General features: G+C 43.2%; 4 protein-coding genes and 1 long non-coding RNA gene across 7 annotated transcripts; 2 read left to right on the top strand and 3 right to left on the bottom strand.

Moving 5' to 3' along the window:
• The first annotated feature begins 275 nt into the window (after window positions 1–275).
• On the top strand, window positions 276–987 carry LOC119548199 (DAZ-associated protein 2). Its single transcript, XM_037855328.1, has 2 exons — window positions 276–436; window positions 494–987. The coding sequence occupies exons 1-2, from the start codon at window positions 350–352 to the stop codon at window positions 884–886; spliced, it is 480 nt and encodes a 159-aa protein (XP_037711256.1). The 5' UTR covers window positions 276–349; the 3' UTR covers window positions 887–987.
• LOC119548198 (eukaryotic translation initiation factor 3 subunit I) lies at window positions 966–2,425 on the bottom strand. Its single transcript, XM_037855327.1, has 3 exons — window positions 2,287–2,425; window positions 1,626–2,115; window positions 966–1,572 (listed from the first exon to the last, which is right to left on the bottom strand). The coding sequence occupies exons 1-3, from the start codon at window positions 2,287–2,289 to the stop codon at window positions 1,085–1,087; spliced, it is 981 nt and encodes a 326-aa protein (XP_037711255.1). The 5' UTR covers window positions 2,290–2,425; the 3' UTR covers window positions 966–1,084.
• A 245-nt stretch (window positions 2,426–2,670) lies between these two features.
• On the top strand, window positions 2,671–3,531 carry LOC119546883 (actin-related protein 2/3 complex subunit 5). The gene is made up of 2 exons (XM_037853497.1): window positions 2,671–2,964; window positions 3,030–3,531. The coding sequence occupies exons 1-2, from the start codon at window positions 2,752–2,754 to the stop codon at window positions 3,270–3,272; spliced, it is 456 nt and encodes a 151-aa protein (XP_037709425.1). The 5' UTR covers window positions 2,671–2,751; the 3' UTR covers window positions 3,273–3,531.
• Window positions 3,532–3,897: 366 nt separating this feature from the next.
• Window positions 3,898–8,210, bottom strand: LOC119547915 (dynamin-1-like protein). Of its 2 annotated transcripts, XM_037854953.1 has the most exons (8): window positions 7,956–8,210; window positions 6,864–7,008; window positions 6,139–6,803; window positions 5,331–5,782; window positions 4,936–5,275; window positions 4,644–4,872; window positions 4,370–4,581; window positions 3,898–4,312 (listed from the first exon to the last, which is right to left on the bottom strand). In XM_037854953.1, the coding sequence occupies exons 1-8, from the start codon at window positions 8,055–8,057 to the stop codon at window positions 4,256–4,258; spliced, it is 2,202 nt and encodes a 733-aa protein (XP_037710881.1). In that variant the 5' UTR covers window positions 8,058–8,210; the 3' UTR covers window positions 3,898–4,255. The 2 variants fall into 2 exon arrangements, with proteins under 2 accessions (XP_037710881.1, XP_037710883.1); XM_037854955.1 differs by lacking the exons at window positions 6,139–6,803; window positions 6,864–7,008; window positions 7,956–8,210 and adding an exon at window positions 5,842–5,987.
• A 1,356-nt stretch (window positions 8,211–9,566) lies between these two features.
• Window positions 9,567–10,830, bottom strand: LOC119547964. 2 transcript variants are annotated; one of them, XR_005219261.1, is made up of 6 exons: window positions 10,679–10,830; window positions 10,226–10,601; window positions 9,990–10,059; window positions 9,868–9,932; window positions 9,746–9,810; window positions 9,567–9,687 (listed from the first exon to the last, which is right to left on the bottom strand). It is a non-coding gene; the product is annotated as an uncharacterized LOC119547964 (long non-coding RNA). The 2 variants fall into 2 exon arrangements; XR_005219260.1 differs by having other exon boundaries at window positions 10,226–10,595.
• Window positions 10,831–13,347: the final 2,517 nt, after the last annotated feature.

Below are 13,347 nucleotides of genomic sequence, written 5' to 3'. Positions count from 1 at the left end.
TTGATTTTTTATTTGGATTCCCATTTATGAGTTTTTTAGTCAGCATTCAAATTGTTTCTTTAAGGATGGCATTGATTTATTAAAATAAACTGTAGAATATAATGTAAAATATATAACATTTTAGATTACTAAATTAATAAATATGGTTTATAAAAATGCTTTACTTTAAACAGTTTATATAATACAAATTACGAAACTCCTTTTTTCTAAAATGATGTGTGAAAAAAGCTAGATCTGACGGGAAAAGTGAAAGGCAGCACTGATTTAAGGCGCCTGGCAACCCTGTTCCTGAATCAGAGAAACTGCAAGTAAACAAAGTGCGACGAAAATAAATATAAATACATACATCATGTCGAAGCCATCAAAATCGGGTCCACCAAGTGACGGAAGTGCTCCTGCATACGATTATCGCAATGCCGGCGATGCCATGGCCATGGTATAAATCTAAATTGATAAGTAATGAAAAATCCCCCTAAAATCGACCGTTTTTCAGAGAGCTCCTCCGCCAACCTACGAAGAAAGCCAGCGGAATGGCGGCACTGGGGCTGGTTATGGATATCCACAAGGAGGAGCTGCTCCGCCCAGCCAGAACCAGTACTACGGGATGATCAGCCACCAGCAGCAGCAGATGCCCTTCAACGGACAGCAGCCCAACTACGGGATGCACCATGGCAATGGCTACGGATTTGCTGGACCCAGCACGTCAGCAGGAGCTGCTGCTGCACAGGTCCTCCACTTGGACTCGCGCGCCGAGGTGAGGACAAATGCCACCGGAAACGTGGTCATACCGCCTCCACCGCCTGGCTGCCTGCCCACTCCGGCCCAGTGGGCTGCCATGCAGGGCCAGCCCGTGGTCCTCAAGCAAAAGAAGCGTTCCTTTTTCTAGATTACACCAGGCAGACACCAATTACTCGAATATAACTATGTTGGCCCCTTAAATGTTATAAAATAAACGATGCGATCCGTTTCGTTTCGTCCTCGCGTATATTTGAAAATTCCCTAAACAAACGAACATGGCGCCGGTGAAAGGGTTAGGTTACAGTCGACCGGCTTTGATCCTCCTACTGACTACTGGGTGTGCACACTACTCAAAGATGTTCTCAAAGTATGTACTATCGAATGTCTGGACACGCACGAAACCATCTTCTCCGCCCGAGGCGTAACTCTTGCCGTCCGGATGGAAGGCCAAACTGTTGATGGGGCCGAAATGGCCCTTGAGTCGGGCGAACTCCTCCTCGTAGATCAGGTGGAAGAAGCGCGAGTCGAACTTGCCGGCCTTCGTGGACGTGGTGGTCACCTCCATGGCATCCTGACCGCCGCCCAGCACCACGTGATCCAGGATGGGGCTGATGGCAGCCGAGTTTACAGGTCGCTCTGTCTTGTAGGCCTTCAGGCACATGAGGGACTCGGAGTCGAACAGCTTGGCGGTGGTGTCCTTGGAGGCGGTGACAAACATGGTGCCATCCTTGCTCAGCTGCATGTCGTTGATGCCGGCAGTGTGGTCCGATCCAGAGTCGACCACCTTCTGGCCCTTGCGGATGTCCCAGATGGCAATGTTGCCGTTGTCGTGACCTGGAAGTAACCAGGAGTTAGATGTTATGATGGATTACAAGGGGTTAGCCAACCTGTGATGATGGTCTCATCCAGAGGACCCCACAGCATCGAGGTGATCTTGGACTCGGTCATCGGGATGCGGAGCGTGGGCTCCTGCTCCGACAGCGACGAGTCGGCGTTGCGCACATCGATCAGGAACAGCTCGCAGTTCTGTCCCATCGCTTTATCCGTGGAGTAGGCGGCCTGGTTGCCCGAGAAGCTGAAGTGGCTGGTGCGCACCGACGACTTGGTGGGAATGGAGGCGATGATGGTGCCGTACTCGACGTCCCAGATCTTGGTGGTCATGTCACCGGCGCCGGTGATGAGCTTGCGGCTCTCCCAGTCGACGTCCAAGCACCAAACCGCACCCTGGTGACCATCGTAGGTGCCCAAACGCTCGCCGTTCAGCGAGTACCAAACATTGGGCTTCTGATCCTTGGAGCAGGAGAAGAGCAGGTCACCCTCGCGGTTGTACTTGATTTGCGTTATAGAACGCTCGTGGCCCTGGAGCATCAGCGGACGCTGGAAAGGAAAGAATAAATTATTAACATTATTAGCAACAATTTCGACCGCTTTTAAGGTTATGTTTAGCCCGGAGTTTCCACACGACTTTCACACCCCGCAAATCGTTGAAAGTTCATGGAAAGCCCTGCAGATCGAGGGTAGCTGTGATATCCTCAGCCAGGCACGCACCATTTTGTATTATCTTGTTATTTGTTGCGAGAAAACTAATATTTTTGCAACAACATCCACGCAGCACTGCACGCCAAAAGAGCAAGAAATGTAGCCCGTTCGTGGAAATCGGTATGTTTGGGATATTTCAAACTGGTCACACTATCGAATACAGAAATGGAGAATACCCCAATTATTTATTATTACATCAAGCAAAATACAAATAATAGATTAAAAATTAAAGATTTCAATAAATAATAAATTATATTCTAAATTAATTAAAATATATTTTGTTTGTTTACGAGAAGAAGTAAGTTAATTTTAAAACTAGGAAATTTTGTCATAAGTTGGACTCCCTGTTTATTTTTTTGGTATATTCTGCCACTAGTATTTTTCGAGGTACGGTACTGCCAATCATCTGTTTACCGGAATCGGCTTTGTGATTCATATTTTTGGGAAGAAAAGTGCTAGGAAACGAGCAAAAACATGGCCAAAAACACGTCCAGCAATGCGTTCCGCAAGATCGATGTGGACCAGTACAACGAGGATAACTTCCGGGAGGATGATGGCGTGGATAGCGCGGCAGCGGGCCCGGATGAGAACGAGATCACAACGCTGCTGACCCAGGGAAAATCCGTGGAGGCGCTCCTGAGTGCCCTGCAAAATGCTCCACTGCGTTGCAAGAACCAGAATGTGAAGGTGGGTGCCTCTTCTTAATTAGACCCACCACCACTAATCCTTCTAATCCCCCCGGTAATTTGCAGGACCACGCCCTGAACATCACATTGCGGGTGCTGCTGTCCATCAAGTCAACGCAAATGGACCAGGCCATCGATACCCTCGACCAGAACGACCTGATCGACGTGCTGATGAAGTACATATACAGAGGATTCGAGATCCCGTCGGAGGGATCCAGTGGCCACCTGCTGCAGTGGCACGAGAAGGCCCTCGCCAAGGGAGGAGTGGGATGCATTGTGAGGGTCATGTCCGACACAAATCGCGCCTAGAGGAGATTACCATAGCCAAAGGCGGTCATAGAGTCACCATCTTAACTGTCCCCTGCCCACAACACACAGATTCACACGCATCGCGGAGCATTTAATCAACGCAGGAATGGAGCACTGGACACCACATCCTCATCTTCTTCGGGATATGCCACGCCCCAGCTGAAACCCTCTTCTGTTTCTTTGCCGCAATACAAATGACGTTTTCCAAATTAGATTTTAACTGGTATCCAAGTATTAAAGTTTTTATTACGAAAGGTGAGTGGCAGTGATTTCATTTAAAGGGATTCACTTCTAGCTCGCCTAAACCACACCTAATGTAGCATAATTTTGAAAAACCTTGGTGTTTATTTTGTTGGTGTTAAAGAGGATTATAGGATATAGGGTTATAAATTAAAATTCCAAACTTTGTATTCCCATACTACAATATTCAATAATATCACGCCGAATTGCTGGGACTACCTTTTTAATTCCTTGAACTAAAAAATTATAGGCTCGTAACATATCGGCTTATCTAATCGAACTTCAAGCTAATCAATACAGGTGACGTTACCGAAATCTGTCAACTTTGTAGCTGGCATTCCCTTTTCTTCAGTCCGATTGAAATGCAAATGCCATACCAAACACATTCACTTTGTTTGAATCAACCTTTTCTGCTTTATTTGACTATTCAATGTGTAATAAGTGCTTTGGATAACCTAATCGAATCAATCACGGCATCTACAACTTCTTATAAATTTAAAAAGCGGCGAGGCTCGATGATAGACAAATGCCAGGCGAATCGAAATGCAGGAGTACGCTAAAATGAAAGGCCCAAAAGTAGAGGCTCGCATGCAATTTGATGATATTTCAGTGCTCGGGAAGGGGAAACATTTAACAAAGAAGGAGTTCGTTCTGCTTAAACGCGTCTTCAATAAATAGGTTTTTATGTTGCTTATATGTGGGGATTATTAAGTCGAAACGGGTTGCTCCAATCCCTGACCAGCCTACCACATGTGGGTCTCGCGGATTTCGCTGATGATGTGGTTCGCCCGCGTCAGTGCCTGAAATGGTATTTCGTTTTAATAACTTTCCTAAGTTATAAGTTAAGTGGAGCTCACCTTCAACATATCTGCCGCCTCTTTTCGGCGCACTGCAATGTGATCAGACTCGTTCAGCAGTGTTTCAGCTCTATCCGATTTGTAGAGATGGGTGACCAGTTCGCTCTGCAAGTTGTCCTTAACGTAGTTAACCAAGAAATGCATGATGGCCTTTGGTACCGAGTCTTGTATGGATTTGCGCACAATGTAGAAATACGATTTGATCAGGCGTTCTGGAAAACAAAGCACGTTGAGTTTACTCTTTAAAATATATGGATAAGTACTAATAACCCACCGATGACATCGCAATCCTTTTGCTCCTTGTCAGTCAAGCGACGTGGATTGTGGTTGGCCGGCACATCGGGCAGCAGATTGACTGGCTTCACTGGGCTCACCATGTTATTGTGTACCGGCGTATTGCTGGCCGAGTTTTCAAGGCTGTCCGGACGTGTTGGTGCCGGTGGTAAAATGTTTGACAACCAAGTGCTGGCCATTGAAGACGTCGAGTTCTCGCCGACATGGTTCTAGAACGTGCAACGAAAATAGGTCAAATAATGTGCATATACGAATACTGATTATGCTGGCACCTGCTCATGAGCTTCACTATACTGCTGCTGTTGGCTATTCGGGTGCTGCTGTTGCTGCTGCTGCTGTGAGGCTGCACTGTGCGCCGAGACCTGTGGCGACATGTGGTTGCGCGGTGTGTTGCCCCGCCGCTGACCCAGATTAATCTGTGAGTAGGGATCGCTGTCCGATTTCAGCAGACTGGGCACCAGGGCGGCATCCTTGTGGAAATCGGGATGCTTGGTGTTGATGTAGGCCAGTTCGATGGCCACAATGTTCTCCACCATCACGTTGGTGTGCGGCAGTCGGCGGCGTAGCAGCTGTGTGACCACATCCACAATCTTCTCGTGAAGTTTGGGGAAGCTGTGGGGGGAAAATGTAATAACTTGTATTATGTAATATTCTCTAGACCACTTACCGCAACATTTCCTGCTGCACTTCGTTACCGCAGTGCTGAACTATGCGCTGCATCTCCTCGTGAATGAGTTCCACGCATCGCAGAGAGGGTTCCTCCAGTCGGCGGATCTGGCGCTTCACCAGCAGCTCGAATGAGACCTCCGGAACGAATAGAGCTGGGCGCGGGCCCGTTGCATTCCGAATAGCCGTGAGTATGTCCATTTTGCTCAGACCCGCCAGCGGGTGAATGGAGTCCAGGGTGCGGCCGAAGGTCTCGTGGAAAATGTAGCAGATCCTGGCACCGCCGCACAGCTCCGTGGTCTCGATGTTTCGGGCCGTGCCCTCGATAGTGGAGCAGTAGGCGCTGGCGAACTTCGTGATGATCTGCAGCAGAGTCTGGCTCTTGTCGGAAACATCCTCGCCGTAGGAGTTCAGCAGCGATTGGAATTGCGTGGCCATGATATTGACACGAGTCTGTAAATATATGGGAAGTTAATTCTTTTAATTCAGGATGCCTCTGTACTCTTATCTGCTTTTAATCTTCTCTTGCTTTATCATAGAAAATATAAAGATCGATTAAAACAGGTTGCTCAATCTTAGTAGAATGACAAGGGAGGTTCCAGGAATTTTAAAATTTTGAATAATAGTTCATCTACATATTGAAACAATTTTTAAGGCTTTAAGTACTAAAAGACAGATATAGTAATTTTAGTAAAATGTTGAAATTTGATTTTTTAAAACCGGAATAGTTTGATTCCTTCGAAAGGTACTTGAGAAGTTATATATATGTTGCACCGATTTTAGTTGAATACTCGAAAGTTAAGACTCACCTTAAGATCGGGAAGGCAGTCGCGGATGTGGTGCATCAGCAGCCGGTTAAGGGTCTTTGCCAAGTAGGGAGTGCCATTCCTGGTAGCCAGAGTGGGATACTTGCGCTGCAAGAAGGCCGCCTCGTCTTTCATCTGCTCGTCGATGTGCTTTTGGTCCATGATGTCCTTCTGCGAGCGATTCATCACACCGATAATGCCCAGCTTGACGGGTATGACCCGGCCGCAGAGGATATCAATGGCATCGGTGCCGGCGTCCATGAGATCCAGTTTTGTGACTACGGCCAGGGTGCGTCGGCCATCGGGATCCACGTCCTTGGCCAGCTTCAGCGCCTCACTGGTGGCCATGTCCGTGTTGGCGGCCGTCACAGCCAATATAATGGAGTTGGGGTTCTCAATGTACTTGAGCACCAAGTCTTTGATCTGCGCCTCAATGTCCTCCGGCTGATCGCCCACTGGAACCTTGGTGATGCCGGGCAGATCCACCAGCGTCAGGTTGACCACGTGCGTCGAGAATATCTTCAGGTTGATGGGCTCCGGACAGATGCCCTTGTTGCTGCCCGCCGCACGCTCCGTTTCGTTCTCGATCTCCTTCCGGATCTCGTCAAAGTCCGTGAAACACTTCTTGGTGTGCAGGAAACGGCCCCATTCCTCGGCATTAGAGGTTCCTAAAGAGATTGTTTTTGATTAGAAAAGTGTTACTTTGGGGTCCTTGGATTTCAACTCACCATTTTCCGCCGAGCGATTCTCGCGATCGTCGAGGGGACTGTATATCAGCTGCAGAATCAGTGGACGACGGGTCACAATCCCAGTTCCTCGGGGCAAAAATGAGCGTCCCACGACGCTCTCGATCACTGAACTCTTGCCGGAGCTCTGGAAACAAAGGGTGGTGAGGAAACCGCATTATTTGGAGTTAAATCTGTGACTGATAAACATCGATGACCTGATAAGAAGAGCTCCAAAAGCATTTGCAACAAGGAAACACTTGGAAACCCCGAGATTAGCTAACGTTATCTGGTAACAGGCGGAATTCTATAAATCGAATTTATAATTTACTTTGTTCTAAAATAATTTTCATATTTATTTAAAAAACCAAAATTGTTTTGATAGAATATCGAACTTTGTATAATCTGTACGTTGTTTTTTTTTTTTTTAATAAACTGTTTGTTAATGAATAACATTTTAAATTTTTAAGGGAGACATTTTAAATATTAGTCCTTTTAACTAAAATCTATACTTTAGGATTAATAAAACATAAGGTTTACGAAAATTATCAAGCAAATATATTAAATATTATTTTTAGATTTACCGACTATATATGGTAGTTATGGAGGTTCTCCTGTACTTGGTATCAATGACTTATGAGCACATTTAGTCATACGGAATTCTTTCCAGAGCGCAAATCAAAGTGCAATTGAAGCCGCGATCGAAATATACAAACAAAACTAAAGGCGATGTGTGTACGATTGTTTGCGATGTGTTTGTGAAGGAATGTGTCACATCAGCAGCTGTTTTTCTTTTTTTGAACATTACAGCGGGGTATTGATTTTCCATGGGGGCGGCAAACATTGCCGAAAATAATTATATAAACCATGAGGCAAAAATAAAAACAGTAAGGTCCATCCAAGCTACGGATCGATTAAAAACACAATCAAAATGCCGGCAGACGCTTTTAGTTATATAATTTTGCGGGCACTTGAAAATGGAAAGAGTTGTGGACTAAGATAAGTGCGTAATATTCCGGTTTTTGGGGAGTTCTCCTTTCGTGGAATTGGCTGATTTATTTTTTTTGGTTGGCTGATTTTTTGCAATTTGCTTACCTGACTGCCGAGAACAACAATTTGGGGCAGCTGTATCGAGTCGGACCCCACCGTGTTGAAGACGTCCTGCAGCTTGTTTATGACCGGAATTAGAGCCTCCATCGTGTTTGGGGATGTGTGCTGGGGTTCCTAAGATCGCGTTCCACTAGGTTGGCGATTAATCCGCGCACATTAATGCCGTTCTTTGCGGGTTTTTCTGGTTGACGCGAGTACCTAAAATATTTTTGCAATATGCCAGTGTTGCACAGCGAATTTTTACTGATTACTGATGGGGCTGCCACATCGCTGAAAAATAATTTAGGGGGGACTGCTCTAAAAATGCCATTATCGGCCATCATTAGAATTAGGGCTCGGCGTGTTGCCACCTTATGCATAGGTAAAAATGTTAATATTTGATATTTTTATTTTATTGGGTTTTTAATAAATGTTGTAAACATTTGTTTATGTTATTACATTTTTTTTTAAATTATTTTTAAAACTTTTTTTTTTGTCTTTGGTGCCTCTTGGTTTTGTCAAATTGAGCTTTGGTGTTGCCACTTCCATTCACTGTTGAGCTTTTGCAGCCCGCCAAAGCAAATATTCAAATATTGGGGAGAAACTTTTCAAGTTATACAGCTTAACTGCGAAGGTCTTTTCATCGTATTAATAGCAGAATTATTAAATTCAGGTTCCTATTTTCGCCGTATTCGAATTAGCAATATCTATTGGAGGGCGTTATTTTACTTTTTTTTCGATAAACAAGCCATAAGTTTTGTTTGAGTGTGTTTTGTGAAAGGCAAAATACCCTTCTAGACCAGTAAAAATTGACTGAAATCTGTTTAATTTCTATCACTGCCCTATTTTCAAATAAAAAAAGAATACATTTTTTTATTTTTGGACTTAAACTTACGAAAGTGTAATATCCTTAAAAGGATATCAAAACCTAAAAGCAGCCAAGTGGTCAGACCACGTGCCTAAACAAAATGAGTAGAAAAGGGACATTCTGGGGCCCGGCCTCAAGTGCTTGAGATTTGCATAGTGATTGGGGGCGTGGTTGGGTTGTTATATGATTTGGAAGACCCGAAGCAACCACATCGATTGCCTGCTATGCATTGTGGGTGAAAATGCCGTGCTCATCTGTCGTTTTTATCGTTTTATTTCGATGTTCGAGGATGCTTGTCGCCCGGTACACTAAACATTCAAAATTCGATAGTGGCCTGGCACAAATGGACCAGAATGGTATAGTATTCCCCCACTCACGTTTGCATCATCTGTCCTATTTGATAACAATTCGCATTGTTCCGTGCCAACTCCCCTTGGCTTCCTTTCAAATGAAACTGACAATGAAAGCTATTAAGAGTTATCTAATATATTTTTTTAATGCTGGCGTATTTATTTAATGGCCTATGAACGATTTAAATATCGATTGTATTGTGTAAGAGGAACAATAATCTACAAAAACAGAAATTTTTGACATAATACTATAAGGGAATTATAAAGTTTAGTTTATTGCCATCAAAAGAAAAAAAATTTAAGATTAATAAGTAATTTTTTAATAGTATAAAGTAAAATTGTAGACTTTATAAAACCCAAAACCTAGAGTTCTTAATGAAAATCATAATACAGACTTATGTTGGAGTTATGTATGTTTTATTGCTGATTTTGCAGTGTTCGTAAAGCATCCTTCTGGTAATGTGGGTTTGTTTAATGTTTGTAAATGGTAAGGTTTCAAATGTTGTCCCGCATCAGTTGTCTAGCGCAAAAAGAAAGATAAGTAAATTACTATTTACATATTGGAAATAATCGTTTACCATGAGATATGTTGGTATATGTTATTTTGATGGTTAAGTTTCAAATGCCGTCCCGCATCAAGTGTCTACGGAAAAATAAAGTTAAGTAAATTAGTTTTTATAAATTGAAAATAATCGTTTACCTTAAGATATGTTGGTATAAATAATGTTGATGGTTAAGTTTCAAATGCTGTCCCGAATCAATTGTCTAGGGAAAAATGAAAGACTAGTGAATTACTATTTATAAATTGAAATCACCGTTTACCTTTAGTTCACCCCTAATTTTTGCCTTTAATGTCATATGTTGGTTTTCCTATGCTCGACCATTTTCTCATCTATGAGAAAATCCCAAGGATAAGATTCCTGAGAACTCCAAGAAGCGGCGGGAGTATGTGGTGCCGAAGAACTCGGAGGCAATTGGTATCAAACTGACTACCTGTCCCAAGGACGAGATTCCTGGATGAGATTCCTGGGACAGGTAGTCAGTTTGATACAAATTACCTCCGAGATCTTCGGCTCCTCATACTCCAGCCACTTCTTGGAGTTCTCATCAATGCATTTAACTAGAATATATCCTGGAAGGTATTGTATGCCTTAAAAATTCATGCTGGCTATCCAGCCCATTCTCATTTCCTTCACGAGGGCGCCCTCGATCCTGGCCAGCCGCCATGATGCCTGAATTCTTAAAGTCCAATGAATTTGGGAACAATTCTGGTTCGTTCTTCATTGATTTCTTGGGCTTTTTTGGTAAGTCCTTGGGGCTGTCGCCAAGGGAGTCGCCTTCCATCGGACGCTTGCGACAGCGGTCATTCAGAACACGCAGAGCCAGCAGCACCAGCGGCTCCGGAGTGTGAACGCATCGCTTCTGCAACTGCAACTTGTACGGAATCTTTACCGGAACCTCTCAAGAACAACAGGTCTCTTCCAAAAATACCAAAGTCTGCTTAAGCTTACGTTCGATTTGCTCCTGAGTCCGTGCACTTCTTTCTTCTGCCTGATTTACATGGGCTTTCTTAGAAGTTGACGGTTCACAATTTTCTGACCACAAAAACTTGTCCATTTTGGTAGTTAGTTGTCCCACACAAAAAGTTATAATGACTTGCCTGTTCGACGTTCGGTGAAAAAGTGAGGAATTCTACTGGCACCTTTTCCATCTAGAAATTGACAGCACGGGTTATCCTAAATTGGATACATTGTTTGTATTTCGGTAAAGGTTTTTCTTTTAAATATTATAACGAATTCTATTAATTTCTAGGCTGTTGATTAGTTAGTTAGTTATTTACTGATAACCTTAATTCACTGGGATATTTTTAATCCATTAAAATTCGATAGTGGCCTGGCTCAAATGGGTCAGAGTATTGTAAATATTACACTCAGAAAAAAAACGATATTGCAATTCCTGAACTCTTGGCTTTCTTTTAATAGAAATAACAATGCAAATTTAATACAATTTTTAATTCCCGGTTATCGACTAGATGGATGTAAGGAAAGCATTCAATCGAAAAAACAGTGAAGTATTTAATTTGCTTGCTTAAAAACACGTTTTATATAAACTTAAAAAGTAGTTACCAAAATGCCTAAAACCTCCTCCCCTAAAAGCAAAATCATTCAACTTTGGTACAGACTAATCTCATTTTTTGCTTCATTATTATACATTTTGGTGCGTGGCAAGTGGGCTTCTTTTGCATTTTCATAGATAAACTTTTGGCTTCCAATTAACAAATTTGGCCAGCAACTTTGCCAGCACACCTCTGCTGGGTCGGTGTGTATAAATATTTCAAAATTTCTCCCATCAAATTGGCATTGTTGGACCGGGGAACTTTCGTATATCTTTCGGCCTGACAACTTGCCGAAATGTGCGGGGTAGAAAAGTTTTTGAGATGACAGTTATTGCGAAAGACGGGGCCCAAAATGGGCCACGCCCCCCCCCCTTCCATGGGGCGGAATATTAATTTGATAATTTTACGGCTGAATGCAAATTTCGTGTCAGAGTCCTTGGCTCTCTAATTGACTGACGAATATTTAAAATATGAATTTCAAATGAAGTTCAACAATTGTCTGCGGGTTATTCTTTTGCTCATCTTGGCGCTCCTTTTTCTGGATTAATTATAGAACGACGGCGATGATGATGATGATGATGATGATGATGATGGTGGTGATGGAGTTGGAACAGCTTTGGCCCCGGTGGAGCATTAATCATGTGAAAGTAATTTTGCGCATTTGCATGCGTTGCAGAAAACGATAATTTTCATCCATCATTTTCAAGTGTTTCCGCAGGATTATAGTGCTGCAAGGAGTCGTCTGCATTTCCCTGTCATATCCTGCGTGTGTACAGGACGGAGATGGAAGTGGGAATGGGTATGGGAATGGGCATGGGGATGGGGATTCCCCTCATTATCCAGCGTCGTGTCGTCGTCAATTATTCTTGTTCTACAGACTGCCTGGAAGAACTTTGCATTTAGTTGATGAGCTTCTCTCGTCCTGGTCCTGGTCCTGGTCCTCCTGCTCCTTTTGTGCCACGATGCCTTCGGTTTTCGGTTTTCGGCTTTCATCTTTCAGCTGACTGCCAGTTGATCAATGGCTCTGCCCGTTTTCCATGGTGTTTCATGCAATTACGTATTTATATTGCGTATACGCCATGTGGAGACGACGGATGGATGGAGAGCCCTAAATGTGGGTGGGGTTTCCACCCCCGAGTGTTCTTGCCACAACTGCAGCAATAATGAACTTTGATTTTGCCCTTTACCATCCCCGGAACCATGAATGTTTCACATGCTGTGACCTGTGCTGAAATTGAGGAGCTGTAGCTGAGGAATTTGCGATATAATTGCTGATTGATGTGGTTTCAAGAGGGTTATTTTATTTGGTTTCCAATATTATTAGTTTTTAAGGTATATTTTCATTTAACACATAGAAAAGCTTGATAAAAAGGAAGGAAGTTTAAAAAATCTGATATAAGAAAATTAAAATAAATCTATCTAAATAATAAGAGAGGTACCTAAAAAAACAACACGTAGCTCCTGTAGCAATTATATATATAATTATAAAGTAATAAAAAATGTATAAATCATTATGTCAATATTAAAATTAAAACAATAAAACATATTCCTAAGCTTTTGTATTGATTCAATTTTTTCTCAAGCATATTTTCCCATAATTTTCGGTTATAGTAATATGGTACTAGAAATACCACCTACATTTTATGTCGCGCTACCCATTGACGTTATTTAACCCATTAAAGGGCTATCAAATGTGGCCATAACAGAGTCTATCAAGTGGCCTGAAATACGAGGGCCATGTGTGCAGCCACTTGGTTGCTCTTTCGGTCTCTCCCCGGATCTTGGCAGGATGTGGCTACCATTTAGCAGATGTCGCCGCTTTTGGCACCCAACTCTTTGGCCATTAATCTGCCTGGGAACGCGGCTGCCAGATGCCGTCGAAAAGTGCGAAAGTATCGCACACATGTTTCCTTAAACTTATTTTTTTTGGCAATGTTCTCGCCGTATGTTTAATTGGATTTGCAGCTAAGCGGAATTAGAAGGCTCCGGGGGAAAAGTGGAGCGTTTCATTTGCATATTCCAGCTGTGGCATCTTGTAGGGAAACCACAAGACACTCGAAAAAA

Source organism: Drosophila subpulchrella, chromosome 2L (genome assembly GCF_014743375.2).
Source record: "Drosophila subpulchrella strain 33 F10 #4 breed RU33 chromosome 2L, RU_Dsub_v1.1 Primary Assembly, whole genome shotgun sequence".
Taxonomy (NCBI): Eukaryota; Metazoa; Arthropoda; class Insecta; order Diptera; family Drosophilidae; genus Drosophila; species Drosophila subpulchrella.
Note: the sequence above shows the minus strand (reverse complement) of the source record. Positions and strands in the feature narration are given on the sequence as shown.